The 20,261-nt window shown below is 44.5% G+C and overlaps 1 protein-coding gene across 1 annotated transcript in view; it reads left to right on the top strand.

Moving 5' to 3' along the window:
- The window catches only part of LOC135526393 (neuronal acetylcholine receptor subunit alpha-7-like), a 96,609-nt gene that overhangs the window by 53,958 nt on the left and 22,390 nt on the right, over window positions 1-20,261 (top strand). Inside the window, exons 4-5 of the mRNA XM_064954737.1 lie at window positions 7,290-7,399; window positions 19,858-20,105. Of these exons, the coding sequence (XP_064810809.1) occupies window positions 7,290-7,399; window positions 19,858-20,105 (358 nt within the window). The remainder of the gene's footprint in view (window positions 1-7,289; window positions 7,400-19,857; window positions 20,106-20,261) is intronic.

Raw genomic sequence — 20,261 nt, 5'->3', positions numbered from 1 at the left:
TCCAGTTGCAGAGGGAGGTGTTCAGTCCCAGGGTCCTTAGCTTCGTGATGAGCTTGGAGGGCACTATGGTGTTGAATGCTGAGCTGTATTCACTGAACAGCATTCTTAAATAGGAAATAAAATCTTATTTTATTTGTCACATACACATGTTTAGCGTATGTTATTGCAGGTGTAGCGAAATGCTTGTGTTTCTAGCTCCGACAGTACAGTAATATCTAACAAGTAATATCTAACAATTTCACAACAATACAAGCAATACACAGAAATCTAAAGTAAAGGAATGGAATGGAATTAAGAATATATAGTAGTTGGGCGAGCAGTGTCAGAGCGGCATAGACTAAGACACAGTAGAATAGGATAGAAAACAGTATATATATATATGAGATGAGTAATGCAAAATATGTTAACATTATTAAAATGACTAGTGTTCCATTATTAAAGTGTCCAGTGATTTCTAGCCTATGTATATAGACCGATTACTTTGCCGTTCTTGGGCACATGGACTATGGTGGTCTACTTGAAAGATGTAGATATTACAGACTGGGCCAGGGAGAGGTTTAAAATGTCAGTGAAGACACCTGACAGCTGGTCAGCGCATGCTCTGAGTACGCGTCCTGATAATCCGTCTGGCCCTGCTGCCTTGTGAATGTTAACCTGTTTAAAGATCTTATTCACATCGGCTAAGGAGAGGGTGATCACACAGTCATTCGGGAACAGTTGGTGCTCTCATGCATTGTTCAGTGTTGCTTGCCTCGAAGTATTTAGCTCTTTTGGTAGGCTCGCGTGATTTAGCGTGATTTCTTATGAGCGTCTGGATTAGTGTGTCCCCCTCCTTGAAAATGGCGGATGTTACCTTTAATCCATGGCTTCTGGTTGGGTCACTGTGGGGATGACGTTGTCAATGCACTTATTAATGAAGCTGAGGACTGATGTGGTAAACTCCTCAATGCCATCGGATGAGGCCTGGAACATATTCCAGTGCTAGTGAAACAGTCCTGTAGCTTAGTATCTGCTTCATCGGACCACCTCTGTATTGAGAGCCTAGGGTTGGATGGTTTCCAGATGTTCATATTGTCATACCGTCCTTCTCTCATTCCAGGATTTACGGTATTACCGGTTTAGTACACAAGGGGGCGCCAAATAATTGTAAAAGATTATTGGGCATTTGTTACCAGAATGCTAACAAAATTAGCAAAAGTCATATGGAATTTCTATGGAGGTTGCTAGCTAAATATGCTAACGAGCACAAACGAAAATAAACACATTCCAAATACAGGCAATCCAGCTCATAAAGTTATTCATGTATAGGTAGGAGCTACCAAATGTCATTTTTGGTGAGTTTGGACATTTGCAGGTGAATATGAACAAGAGACATTGTGGAAATGAACAAAGTTTTTTGATGCATGCTTGTCTGCTCTGAAGCAGCATGTTGTGTACACACTGTCTGTCTTGAGTCACTAGCGCAACGGGCCTACCTGTTGCTCAGAGAAGATGGGGGAGGAGCAGACAGGCCAAGAACAGAGAGAAGGAAAATACAAGGAAATCAAAAGATAGCAGTGGCAGCTGTATAGACAACGCATCCAAAGGGCTTTGACTTCTCAAACATGGCAGAAAGCTGACACAATATGATGCCCTGTCACCTTATTAATTCAGTAACTTACTTTGATAACTAGCAAGTTAACCTTAGGGGTCACGTAAACACAGAATTCTTCATTTTTCATGCAGGAAAATAGCATTTCCCCCATCCCACCGAAGAGACAGTAACACCATCTCAGATTGATATGCCAGAGGGGTTGTCTGGTGGGATCACATCCTATTAGTTGTATATTGAGATATCAATAGCCTGTCCTTATTGTCTCTTAAAAATATTGCTTCTGTTGAGTTAAGCCTGCTAGTTATTTTTTCCATTTTGATCTTGATCCAACAAATTGGATTGGACAGCTTAGATTGCTTATCCCAATGTTCCGTTGGTAATCTGGATGATACATGCTTACAGAGAGTTGATGAGGTCGGATTTCTGGAAGGGGCATGCAGTCCACCTTATTTAGTCTGGTCTCTGTCATTGACATGACACAACTTAAATGTAGCGATCGTCGTCTGAAGGAGGATCGGACCAAAACACAGCGTGGGAAGTGTTCATGATTCTTTATTAACCAAAACACTTGACCAAAATAACAAAGTGGAAAAAACCGAAACAGTTCTGTAAGGTGCATAAACTATACAGAAAAACAACTACCCACAAATCATAGGTGGGAAAAGGGCTGCCTAAGTATGATTCCCAATCAGAGACAACGATAGACAGCTGCCTCTGATTGGGAACCACACTCGGCCAAAAACAAAGAAATAGAAAGCATAGAAATACAGAAACTAGAATGCCCACCCTAGTCACACCCTGGCCTAACCAAAATAGAGAATAAAAGCCTCTCTATAGCCAGGGCGTGACACGAAAGAGCAATGCCCCCACTCTCCACTCTCCACAATCATTACAAACAGACTTCTGACCAATTTATGTTTCCCCATTACTTTAGTAAAATTGTATTTATTTATTTATTCATTTACCCCTATATACAGTATAAGTCTTGCAATTATTCATTATTTTCCTATTGTCCAATTAGGACGCCAGCCTCAATGTTCTAGCCAATCACTCAGCTAGTCAATGTTGTGTGGATTATGCGACACTGGCTTTAGCTCATATCATCAAATCAAATCAAATTTTATTTGTCACATACACATGGTTAGCAGATGTTAATGCGAGTGTAGCGAAATGCTTGTGCTTCTAGTTCCGACAATGCAGTAATAACCAACAAGTAATTTAACTAACAATTCCAAAACTACTGTCTTATACACACAAGTGTAAGGGGATAAAGAATATGTACATAAAGATATATGAATGAGTGATGGTACAGAGCGGCATAGGCAAGATACAGTAGATGGTATCGAGTACAGTATATACATATGAGATGAGTATGTAAACAAAGTGGCATAGTTAAAGTGGCTAGTGATACATGTATTACATAAAGATGCAGTAGATGATATAGAGTACAGTATATACGTATACATATGAGATGAATAATGTATGGTTTGTAAACATTATATTAGGTAGCATTGTTTAAAGTGTCTAGTGATATATTTTACATCATTTCCCATTATTAAAGTGGCTGGAGTTGAGTCAGTGTGTTGGCAGCAGCCACTCAATGTTAGTGGTGGCTGTTTAACAGTTCTGATGGCCTTGAGATAGAAGCTGTTTTTCAGTCTCTCAGTCCCAGCTTTGATGCACCTGTACTGACCTCGCCTTCTTGATGATAGCGGGGTGAAGAGGCAGTGGCTCGGGTCGTTGTTGTCCTTGATGATCTTTATGGCCTTCCTGTAACATCGGGTGGTGTAGGTGTCCTGGAGGGCAGGTAGTTTGCCCCCGGTGATGCGTTGTGCAGACCTCACTACCCTCTGGAGAGCCTTACGGTGTGGGCGGAGCAGTTGCCGTACCAGGCGGTGATACAGCCCACCAGGATGCTCTCGATTGTGCATCTGTAGAAGTTTGTGAGTGCTTTTGGTGACAAGCCAAATTTCTTCAGCCTCCTGAGGTTGAAGAGGCGCTGCTGCGCCTTCTTCACGATGCTGTCTGTGTGGGTGGACCAATTCAGTTTGTCTGTGATGTGTATGCCGAGGAACTTAAAACTTACTACCCTCTCCACTACTGTTCCATCGATGTGTTCCCTCTGCTGTTTCCTGAAGTCCACAATCATCTCCTTAGTTTTGTTGACGTTGAGTGTGAGGTTATTTTCCTGACACCACACTCCGAGGGCCCTCACCTCCTCCCTGTAGGCCGTCTCATCGTTGTTGGTAATCAAGCCTACCACTGTTGTGTCGTCCGCAAACTTGATGATTGAGTTGGAGGCGTGCGTGGCCACGCAGTCGTGGGTGAACAGGGAGTACAGGAGAGGGCTCAGAACGCACCCTTGTGGGGCCCCAGTGTTGAGGATCAGCGGGGTGGAGATGTTGTTGCCTACCCTTACAACCTGGGGCGGCCCGTCAAGAAGTCCAGTACCCAGTTGCACAGGGCGGGGTCGAGACCCAGGGTCTCAAGCTTGATGACGAGCTTGGAGGGTACTATGGTGTTAAATGCCGAGCTGTCGTCGATGAACAGCATTCTCACATAGGTATTCCTCTTGTCCAGATGGGTTAGGGCAGTGTGCAGTGTGGTTGAGATTGCATCGTCTGTGGACCTATGTGGGCAGTAAGCAAATTGGAGTGGGTCTAGGGTGTCAGGTAGAGTGGAGGTGATGTGGTCCTTGACTAGTCTCTCAAAGCACTTCATGATGACGGAAGTGAGTGCTACGGGGCAGTAGTCATTTAGCTCAGTTACCTTAGCTTTCTTGGGAACAGGAACAATGGTGGCCCTCTTGAAGCATGTGGGAACAGCAGACTGGGATAGGGATTGATTGAATATGTCCGTAAACACACCAGCCAGCTGGTCTGCGCATGCTCTGAGGGCACGGCTGGGGATGCCGTCTGGGCCTGCAGCCTTGCGAGGGTTAACACGTTTAAATGTTTTACTCACCTCGGCTGCAGTGAAGGAGAGGCCGCATGTTTTGGTTGCAGGCCGTGTCAGTGGCACTGTATTGTCCTCAAAGCGGCCAAAAAAAGTTATTTAGTCTGCCTGGGAGCAAGACATCCTGGTCCGTGACGGGGCTGGTTTTCTTTTTGTAATCCGTGATTGACTGTAGACACTGCCACATACCTCTTGTGTCTGAGCCGTTGAATTGAGATTCTTCTTTGTCTGTATACTGACGCTTAGCTTGTTTGATTGCCTTGCGGAGGGAATAGCTACACTGTTTGTATTCGGTCATGTTTCCGGTCACCTTGCCCTGATTAAAAGCAGTGGTTTCACGCGAATGCTGCCATCAATCCACGGTTTCTGGTTTGGGAATGATTTAATCGTTGCTATGGGAATGACATCTTCAATGCATGTTCTAATGAACTCACACACCGAATCAGTGTATTCGTCAATGTTGTTGTCTGACTCAATACGAAACATATCCCAGTCCACGTGATGGAAGCAGTTTTGGAGTGTGGAATCAGATTGGTTGGACCAGCGTTGTACAGACCTCAGCGTGGGAGCTTCTTGTTTTAGTTTCTGTCTGTAGGCAGGGATCAACAAAATGGAGTCGTGGTCAGCTTTTCCGAAAGGAGGGCGGGGCAGGGCCTTATATGCGTCGCGGAAGTTAGAATAGCAATGATCCAAGGTTTTGCCAGCCCTGGTAGCGCAATCGATATGCTGACACAATGAATGCAGCCTCAGGATGTATGGATTCCAGTTTGCAAAGAGTCAAATAAAGTTCGTTCAGAGCCATCGATGTGTCTGCTTGGGGGGGAATATATACGGCTGTGATTATAATCGAAGAGAATTCCCTTGGTAGATAATGCGGTCGATATTTGATTGTGAGGAATTCTAAATCAGGTGAACAGAAGGACTTGAGTTCCTGTATGTTTTTGTGACCACACCACGTCTCGTTAGCCATAAGGCATATGCCCCCGCCACTCTTCTTACCAGAAAGATGTTTGTTTCTGTTGGCGTGATGCGTGGAGATACCAGCTGGCTGCACCGACTCCGATAGCGTCTCTCCAGTGAGCCATGTTTCCGTGAAGCAAAGAACGTTACAGTCTCTGATGTCCCTCTGGAATGCTACCCTTGCTCGGATTTCATCAACCTTGTTGTCAAGAGACTGGACATTGGCGAGAAGTATACTAGGGAGTGGTGCACGATGTGCCCGTCTCCGGAGTCTGACCAGAAAACCGCTTCGTTTCCATCTTTTACGAAGTCGTTTTTGTTGGGTCGCCGGCTGGGATCCATTCTGTTGTCCTGGGTGAAAGACAGGATCCGCTTCGCGAAAGTCATATTCTTGGTCGTACTGATGGTGAGTTGACGCTGCTCTTATATTCAGTAGTTCTTCTCGTCTGTATGTAATGAAACCTAAGATGACCTGGGGTACTAATGTAAGAAATAACACGTAAAAAAACAAAAAACTGCATAGTTTCCTAGGAACGCCATCTCTGTCGGTGCCGGTTGTTATCAGAGAACGCCCTCAGGCTCAGAGTGTCGCCACAACCCTTCAGTTGACAGACTGCCAAGACACAAGCTCAGACTGGATCTTTCATCAGAGAATCAATGAACCCCCCTGTGAAACTTGGTGGAAGACATTTTTGACCATCTTTCTGGGTTCTGTCCTCAGTATTTGTTTAATGTGCCACCTATCTGTGTGACTTTCTCTAATGTGTTTCTCTGTGTCCTGCCCTCAGTACTAGATGTCTTCACAGTTCCAATAAGTTAGACCAGTTCTGAAATGGACCCGGGGCTCTCCCACCTGGACTCTATATGCATAAATTCCTTTTTTAAATATAGAGACCCATTCCGAACGGACCTGAGGACAACCGGACCCGGTCCATTCAGACCCGGGAAAGGTCAACACCCAGTCAGATCATATCCAAGTGAAGGAAGCCGCAGAAAAGCCTATTTTGTTTGCTATGTTATTATCTGGAGGGAGACATACATGTAATCAGAGCCAGTGAGCCGCTATACCAGCAGGCAGGGGAGGACCTGTGCCATGTGTGTGAGTGGACTGGGGTGCAGGCTGCAGGAAGCGAGAAAGAGAATGTCACCAGCCAAGCCGAATCACTCGCACTGATAGACTAACTTCTAGCTGGTTTATATAGTTCCTGTCTTAACTGCATCAAACCGAGACAATAAGCATGTTAAGCTAGCTAGCTCGTTAGCTAAGCTAGCTGGCTAGGCTAATTGAGGCATATAGGCTACTGCGCTTTTCCCTGTCTTTCCCCAATAACGACTCGACTCTATTCGGATAATACAGTGGCAGCCTACCTGTTGGCTCTTGGTCGTTGCCTATCCTTCTCACTTTAACTTTGAATTCCGTCATTTTAATTCTATCTTCCAGTGATCTCCTAACATGCTTGTTACACACGGCGGCTCGATGACTGCAGTGCCTCTTGGATGGTTTGTGATTGGCTGACAACAACAACAACAAGCGTGCCAATCTCGTGAAAAGCCTGAGCAGAAGAATAATTATATAATTCTCTCTTTCTACTGCAGCAGGCCCTTCGGGTCTGTACGGGCCCTTACTGGCAATTCAGTTATAATTACACATACACAACGAGACCGGTTACAATCAAATCAGATCCAACCTAGACTCGTGAGATCATTACGAATTCTCAGGTTCTCAGGTATTCAGGTACAGGTGGACCTGAATATGTGTCTCTCTGTGTTCTGTCCTCAGTACTGGACTGATGTGTACCTGAGCTGGAACCCAGAGAAATACCCTGGGGTTCAGAACCTACGTTTCCCCTCCAGCCAGATCTGGACCCCTGACATCCTCCTCTACAACAGGTGAGCTCCCACATTCCTCCTCTGCCCCCATCATCCTCCTCTCTCCTCCCACAACCCCCCTCTCCTCCCATCATCCTGATCTCCTGCCATGATCCTCCCCTTCTACAGATGAGCTCTCACTTTACAAGAGGTGGAACAACCATCCCATGTTATATGACAACTTTGTGATGCAGTCATTATGATTGATCCTTTCTTGGGATGAATTTCGAGCTGACATTGTCTATAAACCAACAGCATCGGAGCATATGTGATCTGCCATCATCCTGCCTGGAGGGACAGGGTTTGAATAGGAAATATGTTTACAGACGTGTTCAGTGCAAAACTCCCTCAGATTGTGTGTGTGTGTGTGTGTGTGTGTGTGTGTGTGTGTGTGTGTGGTGTGTGTGTGTGTACGTGTTAGCATTGAAAGGCAGTTGGGTAAGCAGGTTTTTAGACGTTCACAGTGTATGCGATACAGGTGCGGTTTGTGTCGTCTTGTCTCATCTCTCCCTTTATCACCCCCCCCCTCCTGTTAGTGGCAAATTTACAGAGATTGTATCTATCCCTCTTCACTTAGCTATGTAGGGCAAAACACAAGCAAATGCACTGGTTAGACAAGTGAGAAAGAGAAATACATGGAGTGAGGTAGAGACACATAATTACAATTTCCATGCATGTAATCACCACACACACATCACAGCATCACAGGATCACAGGATTAAGGAGAAAAAAAGTATTTAATCCTGATTTTAAAAGTCCTGCTGCATTTAGAATAGGGATTTACTCCTCTCCTAACCTCTCACCCCTCTCTTTACCTAACCTGCTTCCCCCCTCTCCTTCACTTTGTCCAAAAGGGTAACTAGTGCACGAGATTTCCTTCTCATTCATGTAAAAGGTGCCTATTCTATTATATCCTGTTCTGTTCTATTCTATTCTATTATGTTATATTCTATTATGTTCTATTCTATCCTTTTCTGTTCTATTCTATTATGTTCTATTCTATTATGTTCTATTCTGTACTGTTCTATTCTATTCTATTATGTTCTATTATATCCTGTTCTGTTCTATTCTATTATATTACGTTCTATTCTATCCTGTTCTATTCTATTATGTTATATTCTATTATGTTCTATTCTATCCTTTTCTGTTCCATTCTATTCTATTATGTTCTATTCTATTATGTTCTATTCTGTACTGTTCTATTCTATTATGTTCTATTATATCCTGTTCTGTTCTATTCTATTATATTACGTTCTATTCTATCCTGTTCTATTCTATTATGTTATATTCTATTATGTTCTATTATATTATATCCTGTTCTATTATATTATATTATATTTTGTTATATTCTATTATGTTCTATTCTATTCTATCCTGTTCTATTATATTCTATTATATATGTTATATTCTATTATGTTCTATTCTATCCTGTTCTATTCTATCATATCATATTCTTCATATAAAATTAACATGCTTCTAGTATTTTTGGTGTGCGTACATTTATGACACTATAAATGTTAAATGATGGTTAGGGTCATTGGTTTGGGTCATTTTGAAGTAAACATCACAGATGTTGATGAATTTCACCATGAGAGCAGGGTTAACCTTGTAGACCTTCTAATATCATGGTGCTGCAAAATATAATCAGTTTTATAGCAGTGCTGCTGAGTTTTAGCTGCCCCAAAGGGAACCTTACATTTACAGTCTCCTGCAATGATATGCACCATTGACACACACACACGCACGGCTAAACACAGTACTTTGTCACTCACACACACTGCACCCTCACATGGCATGCACACACACGCACGCACGCACACACGCACACACACACGCACACGCACACACACACACACACACACACACACACACACACACACACACACACACACACACACACACACACACACACACACACACACACACACACACACACACACACACACACCAAAGCACCAGACTTTAATGACACACACACCATTAAACCGTTCGTCATGAATGTGCAACCAATAACATGCTGGTCTGGCAGCAGTGTATATAGCTGAGGCACCCAGGCTCATCAGTATGCTTCATAGATGAGAGAACGTAAATATTCATTTATTCAATTCTATTGTAATTTAATGGGAGGGGATTGACTCAGTTTAATACATCATTAGTGTTTTGATCTAAAAAGACCATTTCATTATTGAATGCTTTATAAGTACACACAAAAGAAGGATCAACAACATGTGACAGATTATGCATTGTTTTTCTGCATTCAATTTCATTCGTTCCCCCTCTGAAAGATCCTGTCACATCTCAGACTGCCTGGTATTCAGCCGCCGAGGGACGTTGAACACGTCTGATTTCTGTTTGTTTGCGACTCAACGCATAGCAGGATTAGACTATAAAACATTGTTGATTGCATTGGTAAACTGTCGGCAGCATTGAGTTAGCTGTGAATGAATCCTGAATAGCAACATGTGTTTCCTAAAGAATATGTGCTGAATATAATAGCATGGGGGTGTGAAATGCTGTACATTACTGTATGATACAAAAACAACTCAAACATGACACATACACACCACCTTTCAAAGGTTTGGGGTCACTTAGAAATGGCCTTGTTTTTGAAAGAAAAGCAAATTTGTAGTCCATTAAAATAACATCAAATTGATCAGAAATACAGTGTAGACTTTGTTAATGTTGTAAATGACTGTTGTAGCTGGAAACGGCTGATTTTTAATGGAATATCTTCATATGCGTACAGTGGCCCATTATCAGCAACCATCACTCCTGTGTTCCAATGGCATGTTGTGTTAGCTAATCCAAGTTTATTATTTTAAAAGGCTAATTGATCATTAGAAATCCCGTTTGAAATTATGTTAGCAAAGCTGAAAACTGTTGTTTTTATTAAAGAAGCAATAAAACTGTCCATATTTAGACTAGTTGAGTATCTGGAGCATCAGCATTTGTGGGTTCGATTACAGGCTCAAAATGTCCAGAAACAAAAAACTTTCTTCTGAAACTTGTCAGTCTACTCTTGTTCTGAGAAATGAAGGCTATTCCATACAATAAATTGCCAAGAAATACAATTCTGTGTACTACTCCCTTCACAGAGGAGCAAACTGGCTCTAACCAGAATAGAAAGAGGCCCCGGTACACAACTGAGCAAATGGACAAGTACATTAGCGTCTAGTTTGAGGAAGTCAATGTTTTTATTGTTGTGCTGACCGATCAGACCATGGACATCCGGGTGACAGAACATAGGATAGCACAGTACAGATCAGAATAATACACTAGCAATCAACTATAGGGTACGTATAGCCCAGACATACTATTACACAGTTACACGACAGGACATTGAGCAGCGCTGCCTATTACAATCATATATCAGGGGTGTGTGTTGACAAATTGCCGTCCTAATCTGGTGTGGTTGTGTGTACTCGTCTCCCATCTGTCCAGATATCATATTAAACAGACAGGCAGCCATTCACAGGGTTTCCCTGGCGGACTGGGAAGTGTTCACTCTCGTCTGTCTGTCAATAGAGTGTATCAACTGCACAAGCCCCTGTGTGTGCGTTTCTTTAGCCTTGACTCTCAATTAGGACCGGTGTGACTGTGACAGTATTGTGAATGGACACGTTAGGTTTTAAAAAACGAGTAAGATCATCACTCTCTCTCTCTCTTCCTCCCTCCTCTGCACTGAAAATGGTTTATATGTGTATTTGTACTGGGAACAAATTGAGACGAGGCTCACATAGACGTTGTCTGTTGTCATTACACTGATGCTCAGTGTGAGAGGCATGCAGAGACAGAGAGAGGGACATATGTTCTGTCCCAACTCCCACTCATCAGGCCCCTGGGGCGGTTTCACTGTACAGTCTATGCCTGATCCTAGTGATCTGAGGGCAGTGAAGGCACATGGGGAATGATACACAGGGAACATTCTCTTCTTCTTTCTTCCTCTCAGGGTAGACTGGACGGACTGTCTCTTCTGACCTGGTTGGATGTTTCCTTCATATATTTTACTTCTCTCTTGCTTTCTCTCTGTCTTTCATTGGGTTCTATCGCTCTGTCTCTCGTCTCACTCTCCTATATCTTTCTCTCATCGCTCATCTCTCTCATTTATCTCTCTCTCGTCTCACTCTCCTATATCTTTCTCTCTTATCTCTTGTCTCTCTCTCTCTCTCGTCTCTCTCTCATTTCTCTCTCTCTCTCGCCTTTCGCTGTCTCTCATCTCTCTCGTCTCTATCACCTCTCTCTCGTCTTTCTCTCTCTCGTCTCTCTCTCTCTCGTCTCTCTTGTTTCTATCGTATCTCTCTCATCTATCTCTCGTATCTCTCTCGTATCTCTCTCATTGCTCTCATCTCGTCTCTCTCATTTCCCTCTCGTCTCTCTCTCTTGTCTCTCTCTCTCATCTCTCTTTCTCACTCCCTGTTTGGGTACCCAGTTGAACTGCTTCATCTCTTTTTCGTGTGTGTGTGTGTGTGTGTGTGTGTGTGTGGAGGTGCAGGAGGCGTTGAGTGAGTAGAGAAGACAGTAAGGTGTCACGTCCCCTGGTGCAGGAACCTGTCACCACCTCTATTGTTTGTCTGGTTTCTGTATGTCGCCAGAGCGCGTTGCCCCCTTTCACTGTCTCCACATGTTTAAGACTTTACTCTTTCCACCATGTGCGTGTGATTTGAACTCTGCCCCCTCTCTCTGTCCCCTCTTCCAGGGATATCACCTATCACCTGTCCTCTCATGCATCTGTGCTTTTATTGTTTGAGTGAAAATGGACTTGTGTGTGTGTTCTCTATCGTTTTGTATTTAGTTTCCTCTGCTTTGTGATGCACCCTGTTCTGAGCTCGGTGTGTGCTCTGCATGTGTCTCTGTGTTCAGCGTGTGTGTGTGTGTGTGTGTGTGTGTGTGTGTGTGTGTGTGTGTGTGTGTGTGTGTGTGTGTGTGTGTGTGTGTGTGTGTGTGTGTGTGTGTGTGTGTGTGTGTGTGTGTGTGTGTGTAAATGCACTCTCTGGCTACGCACTAGCTGATACAGAACGCAGAGCTCTGAATAAAGCCCTGCCCATGCATACATCTCCCCTTGCCCAGCCAACACAGATACACTCATCCTGCAAGCACATGTGCACATTGCACACACACGTACAGGCACGCACACACAGACACACACAGGCGTGTGCTCGCATCTCATCCTGCACGACCAGCACAGATCGCACACCTACAGCAAGTAGAGATAAATGACGACTAAACTCTGAAAAGGCAGATCAGTCGATCCACTGAGTCAAACAGGAAGACGAAATGGAGAAAATAGATAAATCAGCAAATCCTCTCTAAGGCTCGGGCCACTCTTTTGTCACCGCTGAATGTGTGTAAGCCGGGGGATTGTGTTCCCAGGCGCGGCTACGTTATCGCTTGGGGTGTCTCGCGGTTGTCGGGGGGGATAAGTGGTCGTTGATAGGGGTCTGAATAAAACTGTCAGGTGCCTTAATGGGTTTCCACTGTTGGGGATGGACCACTGATAAAAGGGGAAGGCATGGTCTGCCCGATAGGACCTGCAGGGTGTTTGTGTGTGTTTTGTTCCTGGAACTGTGCTGCTTGGAGCTACCTGTGCTAGTTACATTGTGGTTATGTGTTTGCATGCGTGAATATTATATCTGATCCTGGATCAGTCACAGTGTTAAGATTCTTCACCCAATCGCTCCAACTATAACTTCAACCCCAGTCCCAGTCGGAACTAAGCCCTAGTACCATCCCCATAGCCCTAGCCCCCCACATCACCACTAGCCTCATCGTCCTTTCCAGTACAAGCATATGCAATGTGAGTTGGAGTCATGAGGTAGCCTGCAACCCACAGATCCTCTAGACCCACTAGACCCAGTACACCCTCCAGACCCAGTAGACCCACTAGATCAAGTAGACCCACTAGACCAAGTAGACCCACTAGAGCCAGTAGACCCTCTAGACCAAGTAGACCCAGTAGACCCACTAGACAAAGTAGACCCAGTAGACCCTCCAGACCCAGTAGACCCACTAGACCAAGTAGACCCACTAGACCCAGTAGACCCTCTAGATCAAGTAGACCCACTAGACCCAGTAGATCCACAAGACAAAGTAGACCCACTAGAGCCAGTAGACCCTCCAGACCCACTAGACTCAGTAGACCCTCTAGACCAAGTATACCCACTAGATCCAGTAGACCCAGTAGACCCTCTAGACCCACAAGACCAAGTAGACCAACTAGACCAAGTAGACCCACTAGACCCACTCGATCCAGTAGACCAATGAAACCCAGTAGACCCTCTAGACCAAGTAGATCCACTAGACCCAGTAGACCCTCTAAACCCACTACAACAAGTAGACATTCTAGACCCACTAGACCAGGGGTGTCAAAGTCAAATGGACGGAGGGCCAAATAAAAAATTTAGCTACAAGCCGAGGGCCGGACTGTTCAAATGTTCATTGAAAAATTTTTAAATGACGCATATAGTCTAGTGAACCTAATTGAACCTACTGAAAACCTAACAAATATATTCCAATATGATCAGATAAATAAAGCAATATTTTCTTATGGCTCTGTCAGTAATCTTTAATTTTCAACTGACACAAAAGACAAATTTCCTTTATATAAAAATCCCCATAACATGAACATTAAATGAAAGAAACCGGTATTCAAGGCACCATCAGTAGCCTATATTTTCTATTTTAGCAAAAGTGGGCTAAATTTACTTCAAAGAAAAAAACAATAATAGCAATTTTCTATCATCCACTCAACTGAAATATTTTTAAAATATAATTGGATTGAAATACAATAAAATAAAGTGCAAAAATCTATTAATCAAAAACAACACTTTGTTTAAGGAGAAGTAACATGCAGTGAAAACAAATATTAAACTTTAACTTTTAAACTTGAACTGAGTAAAAACTCTAAATATGTGATTGCACAGTAATGTTCACTTGTTTGAGGTTGAGGGTGATACTTGGTGGTGTCCCATCTTTTCCACAAGTTCATCAATGTTCGGGGTAAGGCTCTGAGCTGAGGAAATCCTCAGAATTGAGTGGAGGTGTTCAGCAGTAAGTCGACTTCTGTGTGATGTTTTGTTCAGGTTCATCAAAGAAAAAGTTGTTCACACAGGTATGTGCTGCCAAACATAGACAACGTTTGAGCAGCCTGGATGCGCAGCTGGGGCATTGTGTCGGGGAGGAAACGGGCGAACTCCGCAGCACCCACTGCCGCATATTTTGCCCTCAGTGCATCATTGCATTGGAGGTCAATCAACTCCATTTGGAGGTTTGGTGGTGAGCTTTCCACGTCAACAGCAAATGGGTTACCGAGCAGTTCCAACCTGCTTTTTGTGCTTCAAAGTCAGCAAATCGGCGTCGAAAGTCAGCGGCAAGCATACCTATTTTATCAGCCAACTGTGCGCTCGGGAACGCACTGGTAGAGAGCTTCTCTTTCATGGTCTGGCAGCTGGGAAAGTGGCTCAAATTTTCTTTCCGCATCTGCGTCTCCCACAGAGTCAGTTTGGTTTTAAATGCCTTCACTGTACTGTACATATCAGAGATGACATGATCCCGACCCTGCAGCTGCAAGTTCATTGCATTCAGATGACTCGTAATGTCACACAGAAAAGCCATTTCACACAGAAACATTTCGTCTCGGAGTTGTGTTGTGTCTTTCCCTTTGCTGTCCAAGAACAGACAAATCTCCTCACGAAGCTCGAAACATCTTTGAAGCACCTTTCCCTGGCTTAGCCATCGCACCTCTGTGTGATAAGGCAAATCACCATGCTCCGTTTCTAACTCCGTCAGAAATGCCTTGAACTGGCGGTGATTCAAACCTTTGGCTCTGATAAAGTTAACTGTGCGCGTGATGATGCTCATTACATGCTCCATTTTCAAGGCTTTACCGCACAACGCTTCCTGGTGTATGATACAATGATAAGCTGTCAGCTCACCTGTCGCGTTTTCCTCTTGCATCTTTTCCCGTATCTTCGCCACCAGTCCGCTCCTGTGTCCACACATCGCAGGTGCTCCGTCGGTTGTCAAACCCACGAGTTTTTCCCAAGGCAGCTCCATCTCATTTACACATCTTGACACCTCTTCATACAAATCATGCCCCGTAGTTGTGCCATGCATAGGACGTAAAGCCAAAAACTCCTCTGTCACGCTTAGGCTGGAGTCCACTCCGCGGATGAAAATTGACAACTGGGCAATGTCAGAAATGTCGGTGCTCTCATCCACAGCCAAGGAATATGCAATGAAATCTTTTCCCTTTTTCACAAGCTGCTCTTTTAGATTGATGGACAACTGGTCTACTCTCTCGGCAATGGTGTTTCTGCTCAGACTCACATTTAAAAAGAGTTGCCTTTTTTCTGGGCAAACTTCGTCACAAACTTTAATCATGCAGTTTTTGATGAAATCCCCCTCCGTAAATGGCCGGGCTGATTTAGCGATCTCTTCTGCCAAAATAAAACTGGCCTTGACAGCAGCCTGGCCTTGTGATTTGGCTTTTTTGAACAGAGCCTGTCGAGATTTGAGGCCTCGTTTTAATTCCTCTGCCTTTTGTAGCCTTTGTTCCATGTCCATATTCTTGTTTTTGTCCGCGTGTTTCGTTTCATAATGTCGTCTCAGATTATACTCTTTCAGTACCGCCACACTTTCTCCACACAGAAGACACACAGGTTTTCCAGCTACCTCCGTGAACATATACTCCGACTCCCACCTTGTTTGAAACCCCGGTTCTCAGTGTCCACCTTCCGTTTTGCCATTTTTGATGGGTATCTGAAAGTTAATTTTACTGTGATGCTGACGACTGCTGTGCCAATAAATATTGAAATGAAGCAGCCTACTGCTCGGTGCGTCACCGTTGCATTGTGGGAAATGTAGTATTGGTGCGTGTAAAAGATCTGCGGGCTGCCGGCTTGCTGCGGTCTGCGGGCCGGTTCTAATAATAAATCAAGATCATCCCAGGGGCCGTAAAAAACCTTCTCGCGGGCCGGATGTGGCCCGCGGGCCTTGACTCTGACATATGTGCACTAGACCTAGTAGACCCACTAGATCCAGTAGACTCAGTAGACCCTCTAGACCCACTAGAACAAGTAGACATTCTAGACCCACTAGATCAAGTAGACCCACTAGAACCACTAGATCCAGTAGACCCACTAGATCCAGTAGACCCACTAGATCCAGTAGACCCTCTAGACCCACTAGACCAAGTAAACCCACTAGATCCAGTAGACCCTTTAGACCCACTAGACCCACAATACCTAGTAGACCCACTAGACCAAGTAGACCCACTAGACCCACTAGATCCAGTAGACCCACTAGACCCAGTAGACCCACTAGATCCACTAGATCCACTAGACCCTCTAGACCGAGTAGACCCACTAGACCAAGTAAACCCACTAGATCCAGTAGACCCTTTAGACCCACTAGAACAAGTAGACCCACTAGACCCACAGTACCTAGTAGACCCACTAGACCCAGTAGACCCTCTAGACCCAGTAGACCCTCTAGACCCACTAGATCAAGTAGACCCACTAGATCCAGTAGACCCACTAGACCCAGTAGACCCACTAGACCAAGTAGAACCAGTAGACCCGCTAGACCAAGTAGACCCACTAGACCAAGTAGACCCACTAGACCAAGTAGAACCACTAGACCAAGTAGACCCACTAGACCCAGTAGATCATATCATGTCCTTATTAGCTCCATTGTCACAATGCCTCATCTAACCGGAACATATCCCTCTCCTCTCCAGTTTAATCTCTTTATCTATCATCATCCAGAGTGTTCTCTTGGTCCTAAAGGGAGGGAGGTAGGGAGGGGTAGAGGTAAGGAGGGTTGGAGGGAGGAGTGGAGGTAAGGAGGGTTGGAGGGAGGGAGGAGTGGAGGTAAGGAGGGGTGGAGGTAAGGAGGGGTGGAGGGAGGGAGGGGTGCCGAGGTATCTCCCGCATATGTCTGCCGAGGTATCTCCCGCATATGCTGGTCAGGTTTCATCTCATGATCTGATGGAGTGTGTGGTTGTGTGTGTGTGTGTGTGGTTGTGTGTGTTAGCACAGGACAGGTTGTCTGACTGTTTTTAACTCTTTAACTCAGGCTTTAGTTGACCTCAAAGAGTATATATTTGTTTTACCATAGAAATGTGTGTTTGCACCCCAGTGTCACAGACGTTTGCAGGCACAGCAGGCAAGCAGCTGAGAGATGAAGGACGACAGGGGTTTGTTTATTCCCTGTCTGTCGCTGCATGTCTAACATCTCATGACATTATCAGCTCACCTGGGCATCACCTGTCTGGCCCTGTGCTGGCTGGTCGGTCCACAGCTCGCCATGCATAGCGCTTCACTGAACATTACTGTGACAGGTTGAGCTGAAGCAGCAGAGAGATGCACGCACACACCCGCACACAGTAGAAAACAGTATCTGATATGCAAAACACACACTCACACAGCCCCACACCACCCGTTGCTCTAGAGCGGCTTGTCTTTTATCATGCTATCTATAAACAGGTAAAATGACCCATTTGCTCTCTCTCTCTCTCTCTCTCTCTCTCGCTCTGTCTCTCTCTCTCTCGCTCTGTCTCTCTCTCTCGCACGCTCTCTCGCACGCTCTCTCGCTCTCTCGCACGCTCTCTCGCTCTCTCGCTCGCTCTCTCGCATGCTCTCTCGCTCTCTCGCACGCTCTCTCGCTCTCTCGTTCTCTCGCACGCTCTCTCGCTCTCTCGCACGCTCTCTCGCTCTCGCACGCTCTCTCTCACGCTCTCTCTCTCTCTCACGTGCTCACAGTTCAGTTCAAGGGGCTTTATTGACATTAACATTGCCAAAGCAAGTGAACTGGATAATAAACAATCAATATTAACAGTAAACATTACACTCATAGAAGTTCCAAAAGAATATAGACATTTCCAATGTCATAGTATGTCTATATACAGTGTTGTAACGATGTGCAAATGGTTAAAGTACAAAACAGAAAATTAATAAACATATGGGTTGTATTTACGATGGTGTTTGTTCTTCACTGGTTTCCCTTTTCTTGTGGCAATAGGTCACAAATCTTGCTGCTGTGATTGAACACTGTGGTATTTCACTCAGTAGATATTGGAGTTTATCAAAATTGGGTTTGTTTTCAAATTCTTTGTGGGTCTGTTTAATCTGAGGGAAATATGTGTCTCTAATATGGTCATACATTTGGCAGGGGGTTAGGAAGTGCAGCTCAGTTTCAACTCATTTTGTGAGCAGTGGGCACATAGCCTGTCTTCTCTTGAGAGCCTGTCTGCCTTCAGCAGCCCTTCTCAATCGCTAGGCTATGCTCACTGAGTCTGTACATAGTCAAAGCTTTCCTTAATTTTGGGTCAGTCACAGTGGTCAGGTATTCTGCCCCTGTGTACTCTCTGTTTAGGGCCAAATAGCATTCTGATTTGCTCAGTTTTTTTTGTGAATTCTTTCCTATGTGTCAAGTAATTATCTTTTTGTTTTCTCATGATTTGGTTGTGTGTTGCTGTCCTGGGTCTCTGTGGGGTGTGTTTGTGTCTGTGAACAGCGCCCCAGGACCAGTTTGCATAGGGATCTTTCTGTAGGTGATAGCTTTGTTATGGAAGGTTTGGGAATCGCTTCCTTTTAGGTGGTTGCAGAATTTAACGTATCTTTTCTGGATTTTGATAATTAGCGTGTATCAGCCTAATTCTGCTCTGCATGCATTATTTGGTGTTTTATGTTGTCCCATTTTGTGAATTTTTGTTGGTGAGCTGACCCAGACCTCACCCAACCTTAAAGGGAAATGGGTTCTATAACTGATTCAAGTATTTTTATCCAGATTCTAATTGATCTGTCAAATTTTATGTTCCTTTTGATGGCATAGAAGGCCCTTCTTGCCTTGTTTCTCCGATCGTTCACAGCTTTGTGGAAGTTACCTGTGGCGCTGATGTTTAGGCCAAGTTATGTATAGTTTTTTTGTGTGCTCTAGGGCAACGGTGTCTAGATGGAAATTGTATTTGTGGTCCTGGCGACTGGACCTTTTTGGGAACACCATTATTTTGGTCTTCCTGAGATTTACTGTCCAGGCTCAGGTCTGTGCAGAAGATATAGGCGCTGTTGTAGGCCCTCCTTGGTTGGTGACAGAAGCACCAGATCATCAGAAAACAGTAGACATTTGACTTCAAATTCTCTCTCTCTCTCTCTCTCTCTCTCTCTCTCTCTCTCTCTCTCTCATTTAAACACAATATATATCCTTGTATTCTCCGATGTGTATAATTAATGCATCACTTCTGCAATGCATCTGCGCTTGTCTGGCTCTTTACAGTCAGTAAAGTGTAGCAACACGTCCACTAAGATTGACATTTAACCAAATTCCATCCTATTATTGACATTGAACTAAATAGGATCAGATAAATACATTTGTCTGTCTACATATTGACATGGATGTATTGAGAAGTCTTATAGGTTGTTAAAGATGTTTATCTCTCTTTCTCTCTACCTCTACCTTTCTCTACCTCCCTCTCCCTTTAGTGCTGATGAAAGGTTTGATGCTACCTTCCACACTAACGTGCTGGTGAATGCGTCCGGTTACTGCCAGTACATACCGCCGGGCATCCTGAAGAGTACCTGCTATATTGACGTGCGCTGGTTCCCCTTCGACGTCCAGAAGTGTGACCTGAAGTTTGGCTCTTGGACCCACAACGGCTGGCTGCTGGACCTCCAGATGCTGGACGTGGACACGTCTACCTACATACCCAACGGGGAGTGGGACCTCGTGGGTACGATTTGGTTCAACTGTCTCTGTCTCTGTTTCTGTCTCTCTCTCCCTCCTCTCTCTCTCTCTCTCTCTCTCTCTCTCTCTCTCTCTCTCTCTCTCTCTCTCTCCATGCTGGGAGTGATTGGTGCATGCTGGGAATTGTTTGAGTGATGTAGTG

The sequence above is a fragment of the Oncorhynchus masou genome, chromosome 32 (assembly GCF_036934945.1).
Source record: "Oncorhynchus masou masou isolate Uvic2021 chromosome 32, UVic_Omas_1.1, whole genome shotgun sequence".
NCBI classification, from domain to species: Eukaryota; Metazoa; Chordata; class Actinopteri; order Salmoniformes; family Salmonidae; genus Oncorhynchus; species Oncorhynchus masou.
This window is presented reverse-complemented; position numbering and strand designations above follow the sequence as displayed.